Source organism: Galleria mellonella, unplaced genomic scaffold (genome assembly GCF_026898425.1).
Source record: "Galleria mellonella isolate WM207_F2 unplaced genomic scaffold, CSIRO_AGI_GalMel_v1 utg133, whole genome shotgun sequence".
NCBI lineage: Eukaryota > Metazoa > Arthropoda > Insecta > Lepidoptera > Pyralidae > Galleria > Galleria mellonella.
This window is the reverse complement of record NW_026441990.1, coordinates 2,825,057-2,851,044: the sequence shown is the minus strand read 5'-3', so window position 1 is coordinate 2,851,044 and position 25,988 is coordinate 2,825,057. Positions and strand designations below refer to the sequence as shown.

At 33.6% G+C, this 25,988-nt stretch overlaps 1 protein-coding gene across 2 annotated transcripts in view; it reads left to right on the top strand.

The window, feature by feature from the left end:
* Positions 1 to 25,988, top strand: part of LOC113511243 (uncharacterized) — a 128,622-nt gene that overhangs the window by 61,465 nt on the left and 41,169 nt on the right. The window contains exons 1-3 of one of the 2 annotated variants that reach the window (XM_052903221.1): positions 4,922 to 5,158; positions 5,409 to 6,275; positions 16,694 to 16,880. In XM_052903221.1, coding sequence (XP_052759181.1) covers positions 5,456 to 6,275; positions 16,694 to 16,880 — 1,007 coding nt within the window. In that variant the 5' untranslated portion in view covers positions 4,922 to 5,158; positions 5,409 to 5,455. Of the gene's footprint in view, positions 1 to 4,921; positions 5,159 to 5,408; positions 6,276 to 16,693; positions 16,881 to 25,988 lie in introns of those variants that run through there. The other variant, XM_052903220.1, reaches the window with a different exon arrangement.

Below are 25,988 nucleotides of genomic sequence, written 5' to 3'. Positions count from 1 at the left end.
ATTAGGTCGTCCACGTGGTTCCCCCTGGAAACCATCGTGAACAATTCTTGTTGAATTCGTCACGATGGGCTAACTGACCTGCTTGATTCTCACCTATCATCCTTCACTGGTGCCTCGCCGGTGTATATCGATAGCGCGGCTGGGGTTACCACTTCATTGTCAGTCATTAAAAAAAAAAAGTAGCAACAATATAGATAGAAGGCGCTGTACACAAAGCAACAAAAATAGGAACTACAAAAAAAAAATACGAACAAACAAAAGGAATGAAAACAAAAAAATGATGATGCATAAAATACAAAGTAAAAATTAAATATAAATATTTGATTAAAATATGGCTTTCTTATCCATACAATAGTTATTCAAGCTATGAATAAAAAAATTGCCTACTACTTTGAAAGTCATAAGCTCTGTCATTTTACGTTCGATACTCTAAATTGACGTCCTGTTAGATTCGTAGACACAGTCATTTTTGGATCGGTAACCTAAACTGATTAAAATTTCAGACGTTAACTTGTTGCCAGGGAAAACGGTTATTGTCATTTGTCCATGAATGATTTACATTTACTTGTTTGGCGTATGTAATTCGTGTCCCATTTATAGTCTTAATGGCTCTACGTTGAATATACAGAATAAAGGTCGATGGGATTTTAGAGTAATCATTGAAAATCTCTGAAGCGGAGGCGGGGAAAAGGTAAAAGGACTCCGGATATAAATAGAAATGATTTTAGATATTGTTTGACAAAATAAGCCTATTTAATTATTTTTAAATTAGTATAGGACCAAACATGCGGAGTTGTACTGTATTGATTACAGAAGGAATTTCTTGAATTATTATTCAATTAGTAAACAATTATTATTACTATTTACTAGCTTTTACCCGCGACTTCGCCCACGTAACCGAGATATGTTTATTTACTGGGATAACAAGTAGCGTCTAACCTTCTCCGTGCCATATATGTTAGTACTTCTAAATCTAATTACATAGTAGTAAGTTAAGGCGCTGAAAGGTAATAAACAAACTCACTTTCACATTTATTAACAATATTAGGATAACGACTTTAATCACGTGTTTAGGTTTGGGATTGTTCAAACTTTCAAACTCGGTAGGAGCTCTGTAGAAAAATCTTTAGAATTGGTATTGCAAATTAGTGGAAATGTCGTGTAATATACATTAAATTCAATTTTAAATCACCTTTATTTAGGTTCAGAGGAATAACACCTGAGTCCTCAGGAATGGCAACGCATGGGGGGTATCATGGGCGAAACAGTATACTCTGTTATGTCCATGGTACTGCTCATGTCTATAGGCGACGGTTACCACTTTCCATCAGGTGGGCCGTCAAATTATTTGTCATTCTAAGTTGTATAAAAAAAAGACATGTTTCCAAGCATTTTTAAATCGTAATTTTTTTTATGAATGCAGGATACGGAATGTAGTTATCTGCTGAAAAGTATACGCAAGACACACAACAGTTACTCTTTTAAATATCTGTTAACATTATGCATTTTGTCTAAAATTACATGGTCGTTAAAAGTCCGTGCATGATCGACTAATACTATGCACATTCATCATCATCATCATATTTCATCACCCTTTAACTCTCCAGTGCTGAACATAAGCCTCCCTTTTAGGGATTTTGCCAGTAGTTGGCACGCTTGGCAGGCGGTTTAGCAGCCGTCGTTAGGCTTTAGAAGTTTAGGTTTACCATACATACTAGTCATTCAATTAATCATTTAGTGTGTAATAGGCTTTGTTCAATAAGTGTTTTTTAATAACAGTTTTAATTTTATTAAAAAGTAAATTCAAAATGTCCTTCGGTATCTTATTATAATATTTAAAGCCCATTCCCATAAAAAGAGCAAAGAGCAGCAACTTTGAATTTGTATCTAGTGTTTTATTTAATGGATGATAATGGAATGGTAACCCCACCCGCGCTATCGGTATACACCGGCGGGGCACCATTGAAGGATGATAGGTGAGGATGAAGTAGGTCAGTTAGCCCGTCGTGACGAATTCAACAGGAATTGTTCACGATGGTTTCCAGGGGGAACCACGTGGAGGTCGACCTAATAAGGCATATTGCTAGCAATGGGGCTGTCAAACTCCATTACTAATAATCCCTTTCCCCCCTGTATCTAGTGTTATGATTGTGTAGATCGCCGTTTTTAAGAAACAGTTGAAAATTCCTGACAAAATGTTTGCGTACATGTATTGCAAAGCTACGTTCGAAATATTTGATTATTTAAATTTTCTCTTAGTGATGCACGACTTCCTATAGAATAAATCGCTTGAATAACATGTATTTATAATATAAATATGCTTTGAATGTCGATTGCTTTACCCAATTATAATATTCCATAGGATAGTATACTATGGAAGTAATTAAAATAATTTAATCAGGCAGTCTTAATATTAGTATACTGTTTGACTCTGCGTACTGCATACGCCACAGAATTATGTAGTTTATTTGGAATGTGAGAACTCCGCTAAGTTTTATTAACAAGAGTGGTCCAAAGAAAGGCGGTAGAATCTATAAAACCAAGAGGTCCATCATTTCATTTTACAGTAAAATTGGAACATACAAATTATATATAACAATAAATTGTAAAGTAAATGTAGAGGGTAGTGGGTGATCATGGGCGGCGGTAGTCACTTACCACCTGGTGAGCCGCATGCTCACGCAAGCATGCAAGCATGCGGCTCACCTGATGGTAAGTGAAAAGTAACAGTGTTAAATAGTGTAGCCAAAATTACTTGTTCAACAGTAACTGTTATGTTTGTAATATTTTTTGTGGAGCAAAATCAATATTTTTAAAATTATCTTTCCAACAATTTTTCTATTAATTTCCTATAATATTTATGTGTACTTAACAATAAAAGAAATAACGAGTTAAACCTCAAACCTCAAACCTTAAGGCTCGCAATAATATGATTATGACGTGAAATCATTTATAACCTTTCAGCGCTATCACACGGCTATTGGCTTACAAAAGTCGCGTCATTCTGAGACCTTCACGTGACGTCAGCCGTGAATAGATGGCGATTACTTTGATGTTGATTTCTCGACGCGCTAGGACGTCGCGGGGACGCGCTCAAAAGACAAATTAGATCCGGTCGATCCCTCGCCACTCCGGTTACGTGAGGTGCATGTAATAAGCTTGAGCGGTGTTAAAATTAAACCTATTTAATTAAAATACGTTACGTGAAAAGTTTCTTGGATTAAATATTTTTTATTTATTAAATATTTTAATGTAATAACTACCGGTTTAAGTTACGTGTAATTAGATCGTGAAAGTTCGACCAGTTTCGGGATCAATTCGTGAGCGCGAGCCTGACTTATTAAAGTTAAATAAAAAGTTATGATTATCAATAAATATTGAATGCTTTATATAATGACTTGGTAATTATTAAGGTGGATAATTAACTAACAGAAGAAAATATGAAAATTTTTAAACATATTAATTAGATACTTAATTTAATAAATACGTACCTATTTTTTTGTGAATATTAGTTTCATACAGTCCTAAACTAAACAGTTAATTTTTACCGTATGTACTAAAGAGCTGTCAGAAATATTTAAATTCTTTTTTTTATAGATATAAATAGATTATAACACCCAAATTGAATACAAATATTGGTATTGCTTGAGAATCGAATCCGCGACCATTTGAAAACAAGGCGGTATGTTTTTTTTAAAGGATGCTAGTAGAATGGTAATCTCACCAGCGCTATCGGTATACGCTGGCAGGGCACCATTGAGGAATAATAGGTGAAGATAAAAGCAGGTCAGTTGGCACATCATGATGAATTTAACAAGAATTATACCCGATGGTTTCCAGGAAGAACCGCGTAGAGGTCAACCTAACAGGTTATATTGCTATCAATGGAGCTACTAGTCCTCTGTATAAATAAACCCTTCCCCTCCAGGCGATATGTTAAATTACTATAACACCAAAGTAGTCAGAGTTAAATAAATTTAATCTTCATAAAAAACAGCTATTGAGGGTACTCGGGCGGTAAATATATAGGAATGCTAACTGCAAAAATACAATACTTATATAAATCAAAGTAGTCAGTAAAGATAAGCATCAATACGAATCATTATGAACTATTTATCTGGTTCTTTCAAATATATTATAGTAGTTTTGTATAGTTTTTAATTTAACCTTACAATCCATTTTCTCTCATATACAAGTAAAATAAATAATAATATTGAATAAAAAAGTATATAGTGTCCCCATACACATGCTTCACTATCGCATATTATATCAGTTATTGTACACGTATAATCTACTAAAAAATGCATGTATTATGCATAATTATTGAGTTTTTCTTTATTTACCTCCTGAATATGTATTTCAGATAATAACAAAATTCACAAAATGGGAATTTTAACATGAATTACGTTAATGACAAACAAGAGAAACGTTCATTTGACATCAATTCGAATTTATTTTGATATGCTCCAATCGATTGCATTAAAAAATTCAGTTTACAAATTTTAATGTAGTTAATATTAAAAGTTACTTAGTAATACTAGTGATAAATAATCAGTTTTTATTTGCCAATATGACGATACATATAAGAGTTAAAAATGAAGAAAATTTAGTAGAAATAATTATTAATATTATAAATGTGAAAGTTTGAAGGATGGATGGATCCATCCATCCTTCTTTCATTCTCGGATATTTGTTACTCTTTCATGCAAAAACTATTGAACGAATTTTAATGAAATTTGGTACACGGGCACATTATATTAGTTGCAGAAATGTGCTATGTGCTAAGTTGTGTCTACAGTTAGCATAGTAAATGGAAACTAGCTATCGTTCGCTTATACCTTAGAGCGGGACGACCCGGGAGCAATCGGCTACAATGTCGTAACCATTCGTGTAGAAATATAAGCCAGATCCATATAGCGCGCTGTGGAATGCTCCATATCATTGCTACGCTATAATTAATCCTGTGACTTCACGAATTGGATCAAATAGATACTGCATATTTGAAATTCTTTAATAAATAATAACTTCTTCCGTTGCGAAACGACTTCAGTGGTAAACTATATGATAAATTGTCATACTATTTGTATACAAATATGACAGTTCTTGTATTTTTTTTCTATTAAAAACAACAGGGGATTCAAAGTGTTTTTGTTGGCAGGTCTCAAGCTAGTTATGACAAAATTTTTATAAAGTTAGTGCTTTAGAATATTTCTCTTAATTTCATTGATGTTAACTTCTAACGAACAATTTATATAATATTGATAAACATAAATATATTAATTTATACCTAGTTATTAATAAATTTTCATGTCATAATATCAGAATATGATCTGACCAGTTAAAATCAATGTTTTAGCAAATAAATCTGTGTATCGGTTTGATGAAAACATTTGCTTTTTTCTTTTCAGGTACAAGGAAATGAGTGACAAGCTATAGTGAAGTGAATCATCTCATAATGGCAGTGAACAGTCCCGGTGGATATCCTCCCGTGTCCCCCAAGCCCCACACTCCTAAAAGTCCTCGACATTTCGTTTTCCCTCAAAAAAGTCCCTCCATCACATCAAGCACCTCCTCATCTGGTTACTACACTCCCCAGTCTGGCTGTAGCTATGACAAACACAACCAACCACCAAAGTCTCCAATCGCTCATGGCCATAGAAGTCCTATTAGTCCAAGACATTTCAATTTTCCACAAAATCAATCGGGACGCTCCAGTCCCAGCAATTTTGATCGATCCCATGGCCTGCATTACACCACATCACTGAAGCATAGCCGCCGCGAAAAATCCAGGTCCCCAAAGCCACCACCCGTGCACATTCATACAAACCCTGGCTACGTATCACCAAATCGTACCAGAAAATTATACGGTTCTACTTCCACAGTGAATTCGCCGAGACTCGTGACTTCTCCAAGTATTGTGTCGAGCCATACTGACGACTCGACGGATGCGATGCCCGGAACCCCTTCCGCAGTAGTCCACGACGCTGATGATGAGGCAACGACCACATCCTCAAGGATTTGTAGGAAATCTACGTCAGATCTTACTGATATGACGGATGATACCCCGCAGACCAGGTCTACAAGTGTCAGTAGACCGTGTTCCCCAATGAGACGGGGCTCAATGAAGGGTGGCTTGGCATATTTAGCCAGTAGAAGAGGTTCGAGGGAGTCCACGATGTCAAATTGTGATTCAGTGGAAGATATCGGGCCGTTAAACTTTCAAAATACAATGCGCGGTCGACAAAGAAGAACCTCGAACTTTCTGGAATTACCAGGTCAGTTTCACAATTTTTACATTAATTTTTTTTTTGTGTGAACACACTCGTTATTATTTATTTTATATATGCTGGAGACTGTTGGCAGTTAGTAAAATGTACCTTTGATAATGCCTTGATATGGCAAAACCAGTCAGAAATGAACCATCTTATACCCGTACGTCATAGGGGGTATCATGGGCGAAAAAGTATACTCTGTTATGTTCATGGTACTGCTCATGTCTATAGGCGACGGTTACCACTTTTCATCAGGCAGGCCTTAAGCTTGTTTGCCATTCTAAGTTGCAAAAAAAATCTATAAAGCCAAGTGTGTCAAGGTTTTTTTCAAAGAGACTACAGCATGGGGTTCTTCAAAAAGGAGGTAAAGAGGTTTCTTCAGGGTCGTGTCGGTTCGCGTGATTTCTTTGGTATTGTAGGCGTTCATAGGCTATGGTAACCGCTTACTATCAGGTGGGCCACCTCAGTGGTATAAAAAAAACACATTCGTGGATATAGCTTTCTCAGTTTGCTACATATGACTTTTCGAGTTCGAGAGATCTAGTTTTTAATAATTTCTAATGCTCTTTCTTAAAATACGTTTTTAAGAGACGCGGAGACATCGTTATTATATAAATAAATTAATAAAATATTTTTCTTTTAGATGATTATGGCATTAGCAAGATTTATATAGGATAGCTAATTTACCCACCCTAGGTAAATAAATGCGAAAAAATCATTAAACCTTTATAAAAGTGTTTGGGTGCTTGTTACTTAATCATGTATAAACGTCTAAATGTTTTTGAATTAACCTAGATAAATAAAAAATATTTTATTTTACTATAATAGACGTGGTTAAAGCCGCAGTGTATAACTAATATATAATAATGTACATCATGTCGTTGGGGACCTACCTCTGTAATGTCGTTTTGTGTCAAAGAGCTCAGAGATTCTCATCAATTTAGGAAATGAACTTTTCTAAATATACTCAGGTCGGTTTATTTTAGAATTCTGGTTATCCGTTTTCCTTTTAGCTGGATGTTTTTAAATATATATTGATCCTATCAAACTTCAACCCTTTTTACATCATGATGATGATATGAAATATCTAGACTGAAATTAGAGAAGTTGATGTTTTGGGCTCGTTAAATATCATTCAATATTTAACGAGTCCATAATGATAGCGCAAACCCTACATAATAAAGTAAAAATTAAAAATATAAAAAATTATTTTCTCAAAATAAAATAAATTAAAAATTAAGTTGGTGAGTAAATAAAAAAAAAAAAATTATAATAAGTGACGATAATGCGGATGGCGTAGCGTACACCCTGAAAATAAATTCTAGAAGGAAACGGTTTTCGATTCACGGTTTTGATAATTCTTTTTGCAATGCAGAGACTGTTCTTATTGTAGTTTTATATTAATTTTGTTTCGATTAAAATGTATTTTATATAGAAAAATCCATATATTTAATAAAATAAATAAGAAAATAAATGAGCTATTCATCTTCGAGTCAGACCGAATATAAATTTCAAATAAATAGAGGTGACCTTTAAAATCCAATGTAACTTAATTGCTTCTTAATATTAAATTACTTTTCAATTTATCTACGTACTACCTACGTACTCTAGGTAGACCAGAGATATTGTAAATCAAACACGACCAAGTTCAGATGGTTTGATTTGATCAAAACTTGCTTCGTTGTACTTATAGCTTGTCGGGATGTCATCGAAATTGTTAAAGCTTAAATTTCGTGACATTTTCAACTTAATTTGACAGCTCATTATGTATTCATTAATATTGATAATAGGGATGGGTAATATATAGGAATATTATACTTCCAATACCTATAATATATCTAATATATTATATATTGGTATCCATATATATATATAATAATAGATATATTAAATACTCGTTATTCATTGTATAACATGAAATTTCACCCCAGTTGAAATTAAATACAGATATGTGGCTAGTAGTGTGACATCAAAAAAGACCAGTTTTCCGTTATCAATGTTAAAAAACCCAATATATAGATATCAGTGCTGCACCGATATTGTCCATGCCCGTCGATATTATTCATACCTAAATCTTTATATTTATTTGGTTTAAAGGTCATGCTTAGGCCATAAATTAGTATTAAATTAGTCATAATAATATTAAGTAAGAAATATTAAGCTCTTTGACTGCCTCAGTGACACTGGGAATAATTCATCTATACTCATTAGTCTGAGTAGTGTTGAATCGTTTGTAATTTATTAGGGTTCCGTAGTAAGATATAAAGAACACCTATGGTAAAAAAGTTCCCTCCATCAATCCATTCATCTATCACAATGCTGTATCTCCGCAACTATGGTACTACTGTTATCGATTTTAAATTAGGAATAGTTTTAGATTACTATTGTTAGATCTGTCAAAATTTATTTTTAGCTTAGATTATGAAGTAGTATAAGATTTTTATCTCCAGTACGAGCCTCTTACATGACACTGGTAAAAATGGCCGTAAAATGAACGACCGATTGCCATTGAAGCAAAGATCTGCCATAGAGATTTCCTTACGCTTTTTTAGAACTGAATCCTAAAAATCGCTAAAAGAGAAGATTAAAAGATCCACAGTTCAGATACCAATTGGGATTTGATTGAAACTAATTCCATTATTTCAACAGCATGTCAAGATGTCACCGAGATTCCTGAAATTTAAATTTGGAACGATTTCAACTTAATTTGACAGCTCATTATAATTATATTCGATACTGGCTTTTGCCCGCAACTTCGTAAGTGTGGATTTTGAACCAATATTTCAGATGGCGTATTAGGGTGAAACATAAATCAGATTTTAAATTACATCTTTAGGAAGGAAGGAAGAATTGTGAAAATCGCACCCAATTTGGTATAAAAATTTCTGTGTGATACCGAAACACAAATATACAGATTAACAAGAAAACTAAAAAATATGTCGTACTGAGACCCCAGCATAGACTTCCTTTACTGTGGGTTTCGTTAGCGACTAAGAGAATTAAATGCTCGAGGGACGGCCAGCAGCGTCCCTCTTTAAACATCACCTAAGACTAACTGCGGTTGTCAACTCACCTGTTAAACATGGCAACTACTGGCAAATCCCCCCAGTTGGAGGAGGCCTATGTTTAGTAGTAGATAATTAACGTTTAATATGATATGATTAGAAATAATATTTTGGCTTCTATTACACTTATTAAATAAAGTCTCTGATATTAATTTCTTAAATATGAGTATGCCCTATATACAGATAGCATTTATATATGCAGCGCATTTTATTAAATATTATGTATATATTTTGTATATATTTATGTTATAGTATAGATTGATAAGTTTTAATTAAATGGGTTGTCGGTTTGTAGACAATCGGTAAAGTGAGATGGCTGTCACTGCCAGATTTGATGCGAACACACTGCATAATTATTGTAGGCGGTAAACAATAATGGTCTTACAACAAAAATAATTTTAAACACTGTTTGTATAAATATTATTTAGTCCATATAATATGTTTATTTGTTTATTAGTATTATTTAGTCGATATAATATGTTTATTTTCAATATCGGAACAGTAGCACCGGAGATTACCCCGAACATTCAAACTCACTAACTTTACCTCTTTATAATATTAAATATAGATTTATTTTTTCCTCTATGCATGTAATAATAATAAAGCCTTTTTATTTATGTCCATATTCCTAATATATTTATAGTATTGTTAGTATCTAATCTATTTATAATTTTTCTTTATGACTAATTATTGGTGCAATTTTTGGTTTTATTGCTGGATATGGGCCCCTCTTTGGGCGAAGGCTTCCTCCATCTTTCTCTACAACTCTCTGCTTTTGCCCATCATAAACCAATCTTTTCCTGTATTCTATCATCAGCCCACCATCTTATTGGTCTACCAATATTTCTTTTACCTCAATATTTCTTTTACCATCTATTGTCAGCAAAATGTGAGCTATTTTATATTTAGAGCATGTGTGACTGTATCTGTTAATTTAGTTTTTTTTTGCTTTTTTTTTCATTTTTAATTTTGTGTATTTTTCTTGTTCCCAATATACTTCTTTCCATTATACATGTATACTATAGTAATTATCCTATATAGTTACTATTTTTTATGTTATATTTATTAAGTATACGTTTTATTATTATTACCTATTCTAATAATGAAGTACCGCATTTACTGCTCATGATTCACTGTTTATCCCAAAGGTTGACTGGAAGAAATTGCTATTAGCATTAAGCCCGCCGGTACCGTATTTTCATTTATCAATAAAAGTTATTTAAATAAATAAATAAATATTTATTATATTATTATCAAAAGAATAAATCATAGAATTGCAATAGAATTAACAAAAGTAGTTCAGAATTTGAGAATATATTATAATAATTAAAAATAAAAAAAAAATGTATTGACACTCCCCATCTTTTTGAAGTCGCATAAAACATATAATTTCACCACGCATTTTCAGCATTCTAAGTTTTTTTTTATACCGCTAAGGTAGCAAATAAGTATATGGCCCACCTGATGGTAAACGGTTACCGTGGCCTATGAACGCCTGCAAGAAGAAACTACTTTACCCCTTTTTTGAAACACATGCTGTAGTCTCTTTGAAAAACCTCGACCAGTATTCCATGCGATCTAACCATAGACAGTTTTAATTACACATAAAAGATTCCTAATTATATAAAATAAAAATCTTCATTTCAAAATTTAAACAGAGTGTATATATTTGCGCATGCATAAAAAATTATTTCCAAATCCGTCCCGAGTGGTACAGCGCTTGAATATTTTAAAGGGACCGAAAGATCATGAGGGTACGCCGAGACAATATCGCGGGTCCCTTGCGTATAGTCGCTGAGCGTGTATGTATATGTTGAAGTCAAACACTCTTAACCAGTCAAAAGTTTTTCTTTTTTTTTTATACAACTTAGAATGGCAAACAAGCTGACGGCCCACCTGATGGAAAGTGGTAACCGTCGCCTATAGACATGAGCAGTACTATGGACATAACAGAGTATACTGTTTCGCCCATGATACCTCCCATGCGTTGTCATTCCTGAGGACTCAGGTATTATTCTTCTGTACCCAGTAAATTCACGCCATATCCCACCCTTCAAACCGAAACACAGCCATGCAAGCACAACTGCTTCACGGTAGAAACACGACTGGGACAGAGGTACCCAAGCAATCGACTTTTGTACAGTTTCTCGCTCTGGTAAAGGTAAGGGTCTCATAAGGGTGCGCTAAGATAATACCGCGTATCCTTTGCGCACAATCACTGAGCGTGCATATATCTTTTTTTTTATATCGAACTTAGCCATAGAAAGATATAGATAGGTTATCGTCATCATCGTCATATCAGCCATTAACAGTCCACTGCTGAACATAGGCCTCCCCCATAAGGGGGATTTTGCCAGTAGTTGTCAAGGTGGGTTGGCAACCACAGTTAGGCTTTGATGTTTTAAGTGGGATACTGCTGCCCAATCCTCGACCATTAAGTTCCCTTAGTCGCCTCTTACGACACCCACGGGAAAGGAAGTAGTTCATTCTATGTCGTGACTATACGACTGCGGCGACAGAATATAGATAGGGGTAAATATGCTTTTTATTTTGCAGGATTTTTTATGCACCTTAGAATGGCAAACAAGTTGACGGGCCACCTAATGGAAAGTGGTTACCGATGCCTATAGACAAATAAATAATAATAAATATAAGTGGCGACTAAGCAAAATACATACATTGCTACGCGATGTTATGTTTTTTTTTTAGTAGAATGAAAATGGAATGGTAACCCCGCTTGCGCTGTTTGTATATGCTGGTGAGGCGCCAGTCAGGGTTGTTAGCTGAGGATGAAGTCAGGATCCATGATGGTTTTCAGGGAGGACTATGTGTTAGTCAACCCAAGAGAGTATATTGCTATTAATGGAGCCGTTAAACTCAATTACTAACAACCTAACGACCTCTTCCCGGTGTACTATATCTAATATAATACCCCGGGAATAATATAATACATCGGGCAAATCATAAAATCAGCCAACTTTTATTGCATTTTGTTGCCCTATTTGTATATTAGAGGGAAAATGTATCAACCTAATAGTTCTTATAGCCAATTCTTATTGTTAAGATGACCACCAGTAGGTATAGTGGTTTAACTGATGGTTGTGGGCTCGATTCCTGCATCGAGTAGACAATAAATCTATCATTTACAAAAAAAAAAAAAATAATAATAAAAAAGTTAGTTCATAAATCTGTGCCTCTAGTGAGAAAGGGTATAACTCAAGTTATAGCCTTTTTCTTTTTTAGGCTACTTTAAATAAGCAAATTTTTCTCTTTCGAATGGTATAAGAATCGTAACGATATCTTTAAAAACAATAGAGATAGTAAACATGTAAAAGGCTACAATTAACAAAATATTTGTGGTAAAAAAGTCATAATTAGAAATAAAACTACAATATTTTACAAAAATAGTGCCAAAAATGACAAGATACTTAGAACCACCCTTTAAATATGAATTTATTTTTGTGTAAAATGAATCAGTTCGATTTGAACCCTTTTACACCATTTAATAGCAATTCTTTTTTTATAGCGTAAAATACACAATATTATTTTTCTTCAATACATCAATAAAATAGTTTTAATTCAACTTAAAACTATTTTCACATGATAATTTTAATATTTTTGTTAAGTGTGATTAGGTATAATAGAATTATTTTTAAAACTATAGGTTTTACACAAAAACCGACAATTTCATAAGAAAGAGGAGAAAAAATTACTATAAATGCAATCATTTACTTGTTCAATTAGCAAATAATAAAAGCAGCAAAATTTATTTTCTTTATTTAAAATAGTTTTTTGGCTCTCCTGAAAAGTGGCCATTTTGAATTGAACCTTTTCTCACTAGAGGCACAGAAATAGCAACTAAATCGTATAAAATATTCACGGAATAAAGACAGTCTTTTTTTAAACTAATTGGAAACCCTAAATACTTTTTTATATATGTATGCATATATCATCCTGAGTGAACATAGGAGCGATATGGACCATATAGTATTTTATGTTCACGTACTGGCCACTAATAATAAGTACTGGGTGGCAACAATATGTTCCATTTATTATTTCAATGAATAAATCAGTGTTCAACCAACATGCTTGTGTATCAATACAGATCATAAATGAGATCAACCGAAAACGAATTGTTCTACTCTCAATCGTTGGCTGGCCCATGTCGGCTCACTAAGTGCCTTTACTAAACCAAAACCGCATTTCTGTTGGGTTATTTGTTATGGCGATCCACTCTAATAGAGATATATGGAGACTCATTCTTGAGGAGAAATTGCTTACTATTACCATGAGGGTCAGGCAGTTTGATATAAGAATTTACTTCGAGTTTTCCTTCTTTTTTATAATACTTACGAATAGAATGGCGAGTGGCAATTGACGGCCCACCTCATGGAAAATGGTAACTGTCACCTGTAGACATGAACAACGGAAATTACAGAATACACTATTATGTCCATGGCATATCTCATAGGTTGCCGTTTCTTCTTGATGCGCTTGTATATTATAATTCGTTCCTATAGTCACCTCTTTCGTTCTGGATATAAAAAGGAGTGAATGATGATTGAACATTGTTGAGATCGTCAGTGTTTTAAATTTTGTGGTAACACCATTATAGCCAAAATAGTTTCGAAGAAAGTTTTTAAGGAGTGAAGATGAATGATGATAACGTTGATAATGATAATGACAATATCGTTTGAAATCATCAATAAGTTTGATTAATCAATTAGGTATATCGAACTGAATTATTTCAAAGACGAAAAATACCAACGTTATATAAAAGATTACGGTTAAAGTATATTTTAATATTTAATGAAGCAGTATCACTTATGTAGGCGAAACATGTAGGAAATGTTAAAATGGGAGGCTTATATTCAAGTGAAGTGACGATAGATATGTATCAATACACGAATATATACTCTATTTCCATCCTTATTATATTGGGGGGGGGGGAGGGATTGTTAGCAATAGAGTTTGACAGTCCCATTGCTAGTAATATGCCCTATTAGGTTGACCTCCACGTGGTTCCCCCTGGAAACCATCACGAACAATTCTTGCTGAATTCGTCACGAGGCTAACTAGCCTGCTTCATTCTCACCTATCATCCTTCACCGCCGGTGCCGTATGTCGTATAAAAAAATTACTAGCAATGGGACTGGTAGTCCGCATTACTAACAATTCCTTCCCCCCCCCCCTCGCCTAATAATTACCCATTGTCATGTTTTCGGCTTTTCGGTTTTATTTATTCTTTAATACAAAGTGGAATAAACATTAAAATCATCTTCTATCTTAGGGAAGTCTTATTTCAATATGAAAAAACCCTTCTGATATGTTTAGAGGCGAGGCCTCGCATGCAAAGTTAAAGAACTCACACAGAGGGAAACAGAGTCGTCTAAGTTAATTTAATCGAGTTTAATTTACTTAAAGGATGTATTTCAGATATACATATATAATAATCCTCTAAATACCGTTTTAATCATCGATAATTGAATGAAGACATGCCATTTGTATCTGATCCAAACATTAGTAATTTATATGTGTAATGTATAGTGAAACCAATATAGAATTAAATTTGACTCAGTATGGAATATTAATATTGAACATCAACGTATAGGGGGGAAAGGGATTGTTAGTAATGGAGACTGAGAATCCCATTGCTAGCAATATACCCAACCAGGTCGACCTCCTCGCGATTCTCCCTGAAAACTATCATGGTTAATTCCTGACGAATTCATCATAATGGGCTAACTGGCCTGTTTTCATTCTCATCTATCACCCTTCACTGGTGGGACGCGCAGGCGGGGTCACCATACCATTTTCACCCATCAAAAAAAAAATATCAACGTATATAATATTATATTAACATGCAGGGCCGTAGCTAGACCCAAGTTTAAGGTAGGGCAAAAGAACTTTTTGGTAGGGCAGAAGAAGCAGAAAAAGCGAATCTGTTAAAATTTTCTGGGGCCTTTCATTTTAAGGTCTTCGATAATCCTAGCTAATAACCCAATTAGTATGACTACCCTGGATTTTTAGCCGTGTGGTCCCAGCATAGAATGGGTCACCCTTTTCTTTCCTTTGGGTATCGTAAAAGGCGACTGAGAGAAGGTAACGGTCGAGGGATGGGCAGCAGCGTCTCGCTTAAAACGTCACTAAAGCCTAACTGCGGTTGCCATCTCGCCTACCAAACATGGCAACTACTGGCAAAACCCCAAAGGAGAAACCTATATTCAGCAGCAGTTAATTGCTAATATGATGATGATGATACCTAATGATGAACCTGATGATGAACCTAGATTTACATATACTCGTATGTTTGTGGCCCCTATTGGCTTTTGCAGTACTTCGATTTAGGGTCTAAAAACAATCACATTAGATAGCATACTATTGTATTGCTATAATAACAATTTTGCTACTTAATATATATATATATATATATATATATATATATATATATATATATATATATATATATATATATATATATATATATATATATATATAAATCGAAACAAGTTATCTACTATTATAATTATAACTAAACAATACTACTTACTAATTCACTTAAGCACAAAACTTAATATATTTATTATATACAAGCTGAAATCGAAATTAAGAATCTGTCCATGTTATAGAACATCATCATATCATCACCTTATCAGTCGTCAACTGTCCACTGCTAATGCCTTTCTCTATTAAGGAGTTGTGCCAGTACTTGCCGCGTTTGGCAAGCGGGTTACCAATTGCAGTTAGGCTTTAATGACGTTTTAAGAGCGACATTGTTGCCAATCCCTCAACCATTATGTTTCTTTAGTCATCTCTTACGACTCTTACGGAAAAAGGAAGGAGGTGACCCATTCTATACCGGTACCACACGGCGGGCCATAGAAGTATTACGATAGAGATTTCGTGAATCAAAAATTAAAAACAAAATAACCTATAGCCCTCCAATAGTAATGCAAATAGAAAATTTATTAATAGATCGAACATTTCAATTTGTCACTAATTTCATTTATTACAAAGAACAAAAAAAAAAAAATAGCGGATACCCGCTATTTTTTTTGTTCTTTGTTCTCTTCAATATTCTTTCAATTAATATTACCGTCCTTTGTTGCCTTTATTCCTATTTTTCTTCTATATTCTTTAGGTGAAAAATTATTGTTTTTATCACTTTTTAACACGAATTTCATTTAGTGTGATAATTTTATATAATAATAAGAAAAATAAGAATATTTTTTATTCAAGTAAACTTAATTACGAGCGTTTTTGAATAGTTATTATTTATGATTCTACCTATAAATAAAATTTCTTTACCTCTTTTAAGACGAAGAAAGTAAAGCTGTAATTTTTTTTTGCCTACAGTCGTGGAACACTCCAGACCTCGAGTGTGTTCTCTACCAGAGAAGCCGTACAACCCCCGTCTCTCCGACGACCTATATAGGCTACGGACCTTCTCCATCACCACCAAGGGCGGCGTCGTCAACTGCGGAGACTCCATCTGCAACCGCAGAAGTCGTTCCAATACCTCAGTCAATTCTACTAATAGCAGGTATTTACTAATCTATCTTTATATATATATATATATATATTTATATATATATATATATATATATATATAAATAAATATATATATATATATATATATATATATATATATATATATATATATATATATATATATATATATATATATATATATATATATATATATATATATATATATAATATTTGCATTACTTACAGCACACAAATAACAACAGACATTCACAAAAAAAAGAGATTAAAGAACACATGTATAAAAAGAAAAAAGGAAAATACATATATGAAATAACATAATTTTCCTGTCGTGCATGTGTCTTAGCAACACAAAATGGTCACAACTCAATTTATTGCTTTGCCCTCAAAAGAGCAAAACATTGATATTCTGTTATGGCCAAAAGTGAATAAGCTAATACAATAAAATAAAAAATATAAATTATTTATATAATATACAAGGATGCGACAGTTCATCTAGCAGGTAAATGGAATGATAAGGTAATTTGATGAAATATCAATTTCTTTTCGATTAAAAATTTTTTAAAATTACGTTTGAAGCTGAACTTAGTGGCGATTAATCGAATAAGTAGGTGGTATATTGTTCTAACATTTTGTGGCTTGATATCGAAAGCTACCATTAATAGCTACTGTTTTATGGGGATGATGAATTAGACGACAACGTATCGCTCTAGTATTGTGATTATGTAATCTGGTGAATTTCGAGTCTACAAACAGGATTCCGCCATGATTACTATATCATCGGCAAAACGAAGGTGAGTGATGTATTCGCCACTGATGTTTATACCATATCTTTTCGAATTCAGGAGTTTGAAAACATTTCCCAATGTAGCTCTGATAAGTTTTGAGTACGTGACGTCATCCCATATATATTGCAGTGTAAAAACATTATTAAGCGAAACATCTACGATACTTCTCCAATATCCTGATTACTAAAACGGATTTGCCAAGATTACTGGTTGATTAAAACCTCGCGTGACTGTCAAATCCCCTGACCTGACCTACTTGTACAATCCTTCGTGTTGATTATTTTGTCTTGGAAATGATGTCTTTGAATGTGACTATATATTAGCATAAAAATAGGGGAAACACGATCTTTTGACTGAATTAACTGGGTCGACGTACTATAATCTTTTGTTGTAAATTCATCCTACTTTTTATTAGAATTAGTAAAGTTCTAGTAGATAAATTAGATAATAACAAATGAAGAATACACTCCTTTTCCATACATATTTTAAAATATTTCATTTCATATAAACCTTGTCCTAACAATTACAAACACAACCAAAACGTTTAGCCAAATAGGCGCAGTTATTTTGAAGTAATGTGCTTACATTCGCCATTTACATGTTATGTAAGCGCATCCAATTTATTTTTACTTATATAAGTGTAAAAGATCGTGAACATGTTAGGAGGATTTTTAATTAACTGGATATCGCGGAATCACTCGCTTGAATCAGTATTTAAAATATCCTATATACTAAGTAAGGATGTAACTTTTTTATACTACTATGATAGCAAACAAGCTTACGGCCTATCTGGTGGTAATCGGGTTTCCTGTAGCCTATAGGTCAGGAATATCACGTGTGTATTGCCAACCCTCAAGAAACCTTAATACGTTCTTTTTGAAGAACTCCATGCTGTAGTCTCTAGGGAAAGACTCATTATTCCTGACCTGAGTGTTCGTGGGAGGAAGCTCCTCTAAAACTTATCCGTATATCAAATTCAATTTGAATCCAATGAATAGTTTTTCTGTGAAAGAGTACTAAACATCCATCCTTATAAACTTTCACATTTATAATATTCATAGGATTTATTTTTTTCTTGATGTAATAGCGTCATTTGAGTTTTTCCCACCCGACGTCTGTGCTTCCATGGGTTGTATTGTCGTTTCAAAGATAGGCATAGCAGTGAAATCCATTCAATTCATGTGTAAATCACTTTTCATCAGATGGGCTATCTACTTACTTACTGTTCTAGGCTGTATATATATTTTTTAATATAGTTAGGTCCTGGATGCTATTTTCATTCAAATTCGTTCACGCCTTATTTAACTGACATTCATTTATCTCTAAAAACATTTTCTTTTTATTTAGATTTTTAAAATAAATTGTATCCCGTGCATGGCCGTAGCTAGACCCAAGTTTAATGTAGGGCAATATAACTTTTTGGTAGGGCAAAAGCTATAATTAGACTTCGACAACATGAATCTATCTACGAGTAATTTTCTTGGGGCCTTTCATTTTAAGGTCTGCCCGCCCATGATTCCGTGGCTTTGCCCGCCTGAGTTATGACGAAAAGTATAATTTTGATCTAGGATATGAGCTATCAGTGTACCAAATTTCGTTCAAATGATGATGGATAGTAAAGGGGATCAGAGTGATTGTTTCCTGCTTACCTTGAGCGCGTGGGGCGAATAAGTGGATTATTTTATTGTTAATTCTCACTCTTAGCTTAGTGGGATATCCCTCCTTAGCGGCCACTTATGTTTACTTATGTTTTTTTCGACGATCATAGAATACAACCCTATGAGCTACTAATATTATTAATTTTAATGATAAATACGATAAATCATTTGATATTTTCTTTGTTAACAAAAACATATTACCATTATAAAAGATACCAAGAAATATAAAACAATGTAGGTTTTTATATGAACAAATAAGTAATAAGTAAAAATTTAATTATGTAGTTTATATAAGATTTATTAATGTGATTGCTGTGCCCTTTCAGGGTTCATGTTTGATTCTATACTTTTAGTAAATTAAGACCAATTTTGTTACAACATGTAATAGCAATAAATAAATGAATAAATGAAAGTATACATTTGTCCTTTTAAATCTTTCGAAGGAATTTTTAAAATTCTTTTTTTTTGTAATGTTTTTTATAGCGTACTTTGAAAAATATTATAATCATGTCGGCAACCCTGGGGGTACCGTGGGCATAATTAGTGTATTCTGTAAAGTCCATGACGCGGCTTATGTCTATAGACAAACATTACCACTTTCCATCAGATGGGCTGTCAATTTGTTTGCTATTTTAAGTAACTTAAAACGCCGGCAACACACAAGCAACTCCTCTCGTGTTGCTGATGTTCAAGGGCGATGTTAGCCACTTTCCATTAGGTACGCCGTCTGCGCGTTTGCCCTCCTGACAATAAATAAAAATATAGTAGCTCCTAAGCTTTGCGCCGTATTATGTATTACTAGGCATTGTTAAGTTTTAACTGTACAATTTTTATCCTCGAACATTCTATAGATGTTTTAGCTTCTTAAAAGTTCATTATAAAAGATTAGTCTATAGGATAAGTCTGCTGTTGTAAGTATATTTATGTACATCTTTTTAAAGTGTACAATAAAGATTTTACAATATAAATTAATATGATGCGTCTAGCTGTCAACTTAGTTCGGTATTTAATAAAGCAAATTGTAAGCAAGTTCGTAAATCGAGTTTTGATTCTGAAAATTCTATTTCTTATAGTATTTTAGATGTAATGGATAAAATTTTCCAATAATATCTAATTAAATCGCCGTTTAAATTGGTCCAGCTTTTCAATTTCGCCATAAAGAGTTTTTTTCATTTCAAAAACGTTTATATAATGAAATTGTGGGAGCGTAATTCAGAGTATTTCGACTTTTGCATTTGTTGGAAATTCTACGTATTAAGTATTATAATTATAATTATATTTGCCGTGTGGTCCCGGCATAGAATAGGGTCAACCCTTCTTTCCCTGTGTTTTTCCGTGTCTTAAGAGGCGACTAAAGGAACTTAATGGTCGAGGGAAGGGCAGCAGTTGATGTTTTAAGAGAGGCTCTTAAAACATCACCAAAGTCGCATGACGGTTGCCAACCTGCCTGCCAAGCGTGAAAACTACTAGCAAAAACCTCTTTACGGGTGAATATATTCAGCAGTGGACATAACAGCTGCTATGGAGTATTATAAACGTAAAAAGTTGTAAAGATCTTTATATGGTATGTTACTAGCGACTCGCCCTGGCTTCGCACGGCTGCACATTACATCATATCACATTAGAAACTTCTGAAATAATCAATACGTTATGTATGTGTTATGTATGTACAAACGTGACAATACATTATGCCGTGTATAGTATAATTAAATTGTGTCCTACAAAAAAACCGACTTTAGTTATGGCAATAAGAGATTTTGATTAAAAAAAACCACTGAACCTATTTTAATAAAATTTTTATAGGACGAATCTGTAAGTATAGTTTTTCAGATAAGTATATAATTTTCCAAATCGGTTTACAGCTGATGGAATTATGAGATATATACATACAATAAAAACACATACAAACGATTTGAGAACGTCCTTTTTTTTGAAGTAGGTTGAAAATAGATTTTAAACGAGGCGCCACGAGATTTCGAGCTCTGTACTCGTATTTGTCATAAAAGGTTATCACGTATTCATTAGGTGTCAAGGGACGGGGTCAACTAATTTCTATGTAATTACAGGTGTCCCATTTGCGGCTGCCCCAAGATTAATTAATAAGATATAATTAAACCGCGCCGCGGATAAAAGCATTTGTCACTGGGTGTTCAGAGGATATAATTAAGAAAATATTAATGTCTACTCATTATACTTACGTACTTTGTAGTGGGCGCTTTAATTTGGTTAAATTAGATATAGTAAATAGTGGAGAATAAAATTTGTTACTGAGAATAAATTAATTGCTTGTTTAATTACTTTATTGCGTACAAAGTGTAAATGGTACGTGTTAATTATATTGATGTATAAATAGTCTAGATATATAATTAGATATTGAAAAATAACACAAAAAAATAACATGAAATATCTTTTATTTATTTATTTATTCTTTATTGTACATAAAAAAATTACAAAGATATAATATATATAAAATAAAGATGTACAACAGGCGAGCTTAACTCTGTAAGAGTTCTCTTCCAGCAAACCCTGAGTGGAAAGGAGCATTAATTACCAATCATTTCCGTCCTGAGTTAATAAAAAAATATCCTTCACGATCATGATTATTTTTAAAATTGGAACTACAAATGTGAAAGTGAGTTTGTTTGTTTGTTACCTATTCAGTAGTTCCCGTATTTGTCAAGCGAATTGGCAATTGCAGTTAGGCATTGGTAATATTTAAAGAGTAATGTTGCGGCCCATATTTCGACCATTAAGTTCCCTTAGTCGTCTCTTACAACACCCATGGGAAAGATAGATTAAGAATAGTCTTATAATATAGACAGGATAGTAGTTCTATGACTCTAGTGCTGTTACAAGAGTCAGAGAATCATTACTCCGTAGAAAGACTGCAGGTATCTTAATCTATGCATTGCACAAATTATTTATATCGTAACCTTTAAGAAAAGAGCATGTTTCTTTTTAAAAAATAAACAGCACACCTGCATTTTCTTCGATGATGCAAATTCTCATGGGTAGAGGTAGTCACTTACTATCAGGTGAGCCTCATGCTCGTTTGACTCCTGTGTTTTTTTTATGGAACTTAGAATGGCAAACAAGCTGACGACCCACCTGATGGAAAGTGGTAGCCGTCGCCTATAAACATAAGCAGTACCATGGACATGACAGACTATATTGTTTCGCTCATGATACCCCCTGTTGAAAACTGTGATAACTGCGATGCAAATGCGGCTAAACTATTATATATTTATAAGGACGACGAGATAAATAAAATACATATTACGTTTTCAACATCCATTTTTTACTAAATTTGAATAGAATCAACAGAATGCATTATATTTTTAATAATAAAAAAGTATAAGTGGCCAGTACGTGCAATAATAAAAAGAGTTCATTCTTACATATTAAATTGAATCTGCAACATCCTCTACATCTACCTAAAAATATGTTGAAAATAAATACTAAGGTGTTACAAGTTCAATATGTATCAGAAATATAGAAGATTACGCTAAAACTTCTAGTGGATAAAGTCTTTGATATGGTCAAATTTTAAAACCTAACGCTGTTTTACAGATCGATCCACTTTATCTTTCTCAGTATATATTTCCTAGTGGCAACTTTACTTGTCTCTCCTCAGTTTCTATCAATACAATATCAATTTTTAAATTAGTTTCTTTTTCCTTCTCTTTTTGTAATTCATCTCTCCACCACAAATTCTTAACAGATTTCTGTCTGCACATTTAATTGATATTTGCAGGAAGGCTTTGGCAATATCGGCTGATATCCCTACAGTACCCTTTCGAAAGCCCATTAATAAATGAGGTATTTTATCTAAAAAGTTTAACCTCTTATTCAAGTATGAATTCAGTGATCGACCATTTTTATCACAAGCCAACGCGTCGAACACTGGTCTTAATTTTGTAATTAAACTTGCATCTTTAACTACTCCTCTATGCGGTAAATAATGAACCATCTGTCCTAATTTATCTTCCGATACTTCGTCTATTATGCCCTTTTCTTTTCGACAACTTACTTTATAATATTCAAGAAACTTACCATAGGGCATTAACCGTTTGGTATTCGTGGACAGTCTCTTTTCAGCTATGCACTGAATAAAAGCTTTACATATTTTGGCGTAGTGCCCTGGTTTTAGGCATATTAGACAAGCTTTTTTCTTCTTAAGATGCTCTTTTCTTTGTTCTAACGACATCTTCGACAATTTATAACATTCTGCACCAGCATGACCTTTGTCGCACCATATGCATGCAGGTTTCCTTTCTGATCCGCTCACTCCGGCCATTAACGTTGATGCTGTCGATTCTGTTGCAACCGTTTGCTCTGATGTGTTACCAAAGTTTTTCGCTATTTTAATTCGTTGCTCGCTTTCGACTTCTCGTTTTATGAACAGTAGTAAACTTCCCAATTCATCTTGTACTTCAATTGGCTTAATTCTTTCCCATGCCTTCAAAACGTGTAATGGTAAAGACGATTCTACCATTGGAAGAATAAATGCGGCATATTTATCTTGTGTTACACCCAAAGTTTCTAAGGCGCGCAACTGGGAGTTGAGTTGATCATAAAGGCTTGATAAATTCATATTTTTGTCTTTATTTATTATTAATGTAAGTAGCTCTCTCGCATAAACTTGAATCAGTAATTCCTCACGTGCATATCTACGCTTTAAATCAGAAAGGCATTGTGTGTAGCTTGATTTATTTGGAGGAAAACTTTCAACAAAAGATCTTACTTCTGTTCCCGGCATCATAGATTGGACTAAGTATTGAAATTTATCCGCATCATTCATCTGTTTATCCTCATCTATTTTCTGGAACTGTCCCCAGAAGGGTAACCAACTACGTACACATCCGTCAAACTTCCTTAACTCCAGGACTGGTAATTTGTAATTCTTTGCTGTTTCAGATCCTGAAAAACCAACGCTTTCTTCTTTTGTTTTAGACAGAACATTCTCGACTCTTGTTTTCATTGTCAGCCATTTCTTATTGTAAGCTATTACCTCTTCATATTCTTTTTCTAGCCCACTTTCGTCATAATCTTTTTCAGCTAACAACATTTCTATATCTCTATCAAGTACCTCTAATTTCTTTATAACTCCTTGAAGTACTAAATAATTCAATTCAATCTCCGATATATTTAGTTCATCTTTATCTAACAAATTTTCTAAAATATTAGAGATCTTACTAACTTGTGCTCTCGCCGCCCGTCGACACCGTTTCTTCGCATCCATCCTGGCAGGGTCGCCAATTGTTGAAAACTGTGATAACTGCGATGCAAATGCGGCTAAACTATTATATATTTATAAGGACGACGAGATAAATAAAATACATATTACGTTTTCAACATCCATTTTTTACTAAATTTGAATAGAATCAACAGAATGCATTATATTTTTAATAATAAAAAAGTATAAGTGGCCAGTACGTGCAATAATAAAAAGAGTTCATTCTTACATATTAAATTGAATCTGCAACACCCCCCATGCGTTGCCATTCCTGAGGACTCAAGTGTTATTCCTCTGTACCCTATAAATTCACTGCCATATGCCACCCTTCCAACCGTAACTCAGCACTGCAAACATAACTGCTGTAGAAACACGAATGGGGCAGAGATGCCCGGGCAAACGACTTTTATACAAAGTCTCCCTCTTATAACTTGCGGTTGCCTGCGGTTACCTGCGGTTTTAAAAATACATTTAACAACGTAGAAAAAAAATGCTAGATATTATTCTATTTTATGCTTGACGAATTTGAAGAAAAGGAGATGGCTGCAAGTAGGTAACATAGGAACATACGTACATGGAGTACATTCACTAAAACTAATGGCGCGACCAAAGCTCCGTGTAATAGCTTTAGGCACAGCTGCGTCTTTGACTAGGATTGCCATCTGTGCGGTTTAAACTAGGACGGACGTAATTTCATATAATTTCCTATTTATCTTCAAATCCTTCTGAGGTATGCAGTAGTATAATTTATTTAGTACTTCTTTTATGATACAAAATTATTTATTTATTTGTAAAAGGAAAACAAACATTTATATAAAAAAATAACTACAAGATAACGACAATCAAGCTACTTACAGGTTTTCACCAATACATCCAATATATAAAGTTTGACAGAGCTTGCCTCAGATAAATAACCTAAAGAGGATAGGAGAAGGATATCCACCTTAGTACTATGGAGTATGTTATATTAAGTCTATGGGATATGGATATAGGATATTTTATCTCAAGCACAAAAACAAGCTGACGGCCCACCTGGTGGAAAGTGGTAACTGTCGCCTATAGATATGAACTGTACCATGGATATTACAAAATACCATTCCTTAACACTATGATATTATGGCTCCTTACCCTATAATTTCACCGCCATATCTCGTCTTTCAAATCGAAACACGATCATGTAAACACAGCTGTTTCACTGTAAAATACAAATAAGACAGAGGTATCCATCCAAATGACTTTTGTAAGTCTCTCTATGGTGATGAACACTACTGTTTTCCCGAGACTTTGTTTGTGTTACCGGAACTTATTTAATAGATCGAGATGAAAAAGTGACCTGTAATATCCTTTATATCAAATATTATGTTTTTACCAAATTTTATGACCTTTGGTGGGGAGGTTAAAAAGTTAAGTAATAATAAAGAAATAATTAAAGTATTAGTAAGGATAGCATTTTTTTTATT